Source organism: Antrostomus carolinensis, unplaced genomic scaffold (assembly GCF_000700745.2).
Source record: "Antrostomus carolinensis isolate BGI_N321 unplaced genomic scaffold, ASM70074v2 scaffold44396, whole genome shotgun sequence".
NCBI lineage: Eukaryota > Metazoa > Chordata > Aves > Caprimulgiformes > Caprimulgidae > Antrostomus > Antrostomus carolinensis.
Window position 1 is genome coordinate 586 of NW_010324801.1, and position 3646 is coordinate 4231.

The 3646-nt window shown below is 41.0% G+C and overlaps 1 protein-coding gene across 1 annotated transcript in view; it reads left to right on the plus strand.

Annotated features, from left to right (window-relative positions):
* Positions 1-1587: 1587 nt before the first annotated feature.
* MELTF (melanotransferrin) overlaps positions 1588-3646 on the plus strand; it is an 18700-nt gene continuing 16641 nt past the window's right edge. Inside the window, exon 1 of the mRNA XM_010171025.2 lies at positions 1588-1648. Within this exon, the coding sequence (XP_010169327.1) occupies positions 1603-1648 (46 nt within the window). The 5' untranslated portion in view covers positions 1588-1602. The remainder of the gene's footprint in view (positions 1649-3646) is intronic.

Sequence of the window (3646 nt, forward strand, 5' to 3'; positions counted from 1 at the left end):
TGAACCTTTCCCATAGAGGATCAGAAGAACCACAGGAGAGGCCTGGTACTGAATTAATTTCTTATTAATCTTGCTCTTGCAGTCTTAAGCAACTAGTGCTAGGACTGTGCATCAGTCTTGTCATCTTTATAGGTATGTCAGCCTCACTGCAAATGCCAGAGGGCTTGAGAGGTTAATCTGGCCAGTGGGAATGGCCCTGGAGGGATCCAAATAATGGATCCTTCCAGAAATTTGGAAGGACTCCAGTGGTGCCAGATCATTCTTTAGCACTTTTAGACTGCAAAGGAACAACTAATTCCAGATGGTCTAGGCAGCCAGGAATCAGACTTCAGCCATAAGGTTTTGTTTAAGAAGAAGGTCTGGAGGGACCATTATCTTTTTTTTTTTTTTTTTTTTTTTTTTTTTTTGTTCTAAACTTGAAATAGTAATTAATTGACTTAAACTCAGCTGTTGTCCTGCAGGTGCTAGTAGGTGTTAAAGCTAGCAGCCTGGCCAAATTGCAGTCAAGTAGCTAAGTAACTAACTCTTGAAAGCATCTGTGCAACGTTACTGGATGTATAGACTGTCTGAAGGTTGCACAGTTGTGTTGTTTGTGCATGCTCTTGGTAGAAAATGGTAAACGTGTGAATGGGGATTTATGGTGGTACACAGCTGTTCTTTTTCTGGTAGCTGGGTGCTGAGCTGGGAAATGTCAGTCAGCAGAGCCAGGCAGCATTAAATGGCTTTTATCTGAAAGTGTTACAGGCAGCTGCAGTTCATTGACTAATGAGCAATGAAGAAAAGACCAGCACAAATGGGTGTTGTTGCTCTGTGAAAGCTACTGTAAAAGTCACAGTAGCTTTTAACAGAACTATTGTCAGCAGAGTTTTTATTCTTTCTGGGAGAGAGAAGCCTTCCCGGGCCTTCTCTAAAACCTTGAAAAAAAATTAATGAAACAGCTACAGCTATTTCATAGTACTTGCTATTAAATTTCAGGAGATGTGCACTTAGCACGCACTGTACCACCTGTGGAGCCTACAGGCTTCACTATTGTAAAAGCTTGGGTTTCTTGTTACAGCTTTGTGAAATTCATGATAATGCTGAGAAAGTGGGGGAAAAAAAAAAATGACTTTCAGCTCTGTCAGATAAAGTGCTTACCCTGAATCTACTTTTGCTTCTTGAGCCCCAACACATAGGGAATCCACAGAACTCATACTTTAAACGAGGATTTCTGTACACAGCCCCTGCCTCACCCCTAAGGGTTGGTGTGGAGCTGTTTCTTTAAGTCTGTAGATGGTGCTTCAGCAGTAACAACCTCATTGGTGCCTCAGATATTTTGCAATTTTATAGTCTGATTATTTTTTTTTTTTTTTTGCAAGTGTAGAGGTGGTGTGAAGAGAGAGAGGCTTTTTTTCCCCCGTAGTCATTATGAGGTGACATGTGCCAAGGTAAGCAAGATAAATTGTTGGACAAAGTGCATCTGCAATTGAATGCTGCTGATTTTCACCAAAGAGCAGGCTGGGGAGAGCACGCTTGCAGAAGCCTTGATCTCTGGGAGTTCTGAAGGCACAAATCCCCAAAGATTAAAAAAGTTTAAAAAGCACAAATCCCCAAATTTTCACCATGAAGAACTCCAGAAATGTCTTCTATCTTCTCTTCTTTCAGGCTGGTAAGTGTCCTCCAAAAACTTTTGCTGTGGCATGGTGTCTTTGGGGTAAACTTCTATGTGATATGAGAGAGCAGAGGGAAACTAAAACCATTTCAGAACCAATCTCGTATGGCCAGGAAAAGAAATAAAAAGAAAGAATAGAAAAAATAGAAAAGTAGTAGAAAAAGCTGTATTGAACACCATATTACTCATGGGTGTTAAATGCTGTATTTCCTCAGCACTGAATCTCCTCCTTTTGGTTCAGTGTTGTCTGTTTCTCACAGCTGTGAACAGTTCTATGACACTTATTTTGTAAAAATAGAAATAATTGCCTTATTCCAGTTGTGCTCTGGGTGACATGTTGGCTTTCTCCTGTCACTCCCAAATTCTAATGGCAAATTAAAAATTTCACCAGAGGTGTAGATGCTGTTTTTGAAGGACTCTGCAGTTCTACAGAAAGGAATGATCCTAGTTTATTCTCTTTTATTACATTGTTTCTGTTGAAAAGCCTTTGATAGTGTATTAATAGCTGTATTAATAGCCATTTGATAAGATATTACACGATGTAGTACTGTTTCTTTCAGCAGAGGAGTCAATTGGATATTTGCCAGTGATAATTATATGTGTTTAGGACCCTGAGCCTATTTCAAATGGAAGTTGCCGGCTCCTGCCATTTCATGCTTGATGTGTATCTCCAGATACACAGAAGGGCCAAAATGGTGAATAAACTTGGGTTCAGAGACTGACCTGCTGTCTTAAGATGTTCTTGGTTGGCAGGAGGAAGAGAGTCTAACTACAGACCTTGTCTGTGCTCAAACCCACTTCAGATGGGTTGACTTATAGGAAGCAAACAAGAAAATGCCCAGGATCTGGCTTTCTTGTAACAACAAAGTTCAGCAGTTTGGAAAGGGACAAATTAATTACCTCTTTTAGATGGGTGAAAAAAAAAGGAATAGATTTCATGCTGTTTCGCTGTTTTGCCTGAAATATGGAGCCAAGTGAGCTTTTTGTCATGTTTCAGGTGTGTATGGCTAATGATTTCTTCATACAATTCATTCATTATCTCCTGTGTGTTTATATCTAAAACCAGAATTCTGAGTCTGAAGAATGGCATGTAGCCATACATACAGAGATGCTGAGACCACCATTTAATTTCCATCTGCTTGTATTTAGGAGAAGAAAAATCCAACCCCATTTATCAAGGAAAACCTAGGTTCTTCCTCATGCTCCAAGAAATTATTGGTGAAAATTTCCCCCAGATAGATGAGGTAGACGTTAAGTTTCCATGAGGTGCCTTTTTACCATGACCCTGTTGTGCCTTTCTTCCAGTGATCTTGGTTTTCAGAATTCCTGCAACTCAGAGGTGGGCAGTTGTTTCTCCCTCTCCTAGCACATGCTGCCATGAAAACTCCCTGTCAGCTTTTCAGCTCTGACTCAGTGTTTGTTGACAGCAGTAGAGTTGGCTCTGAGGTGCAGCGGAACAGCAGGCCAAACCCTCTGTTTCCGTTTCGGGTGCAAAACAAGCTTTATGGCATCAGCCACCTTGTTTCGTCTGCAGCCACTAAGTCAGGAAATGCGCATGGCTTCTGTTGAGCACTAGTGGAGTAATTTCTGCTTGCTAAGTTAGATGTGACATCTCAACTGCATGACAGTGGTGGGAAAGTAGAGGGCCAGTTGGAGTTTTTGGAAAATCACATGACAAATAACTTACAGCAGATTCCAACTTAATAATTGAAATTGTAGGAAAGCAATGGAATGTAGCAAAAACCATCCGTGCCTGTTTATCAGCATAAACCGTACTTGCATTTTCTGTGCAGCTGTGCTGTTTGTGCACGGTGACGTGCCCTTACCAAAGCAACAACGTGTTTGTAGCTTTGGTGCTTAGAAGGGTAGTGTTTGGGCCCGCTGAAAGACACCTTTCTTCACTGATTAATGGAATCTCCACTACTAAACTTGAGTCTTTTCATTCATGAAACTGCCCTCCCCTTTTTGTGACTGTGGAAACAGCCTCTTATGAAA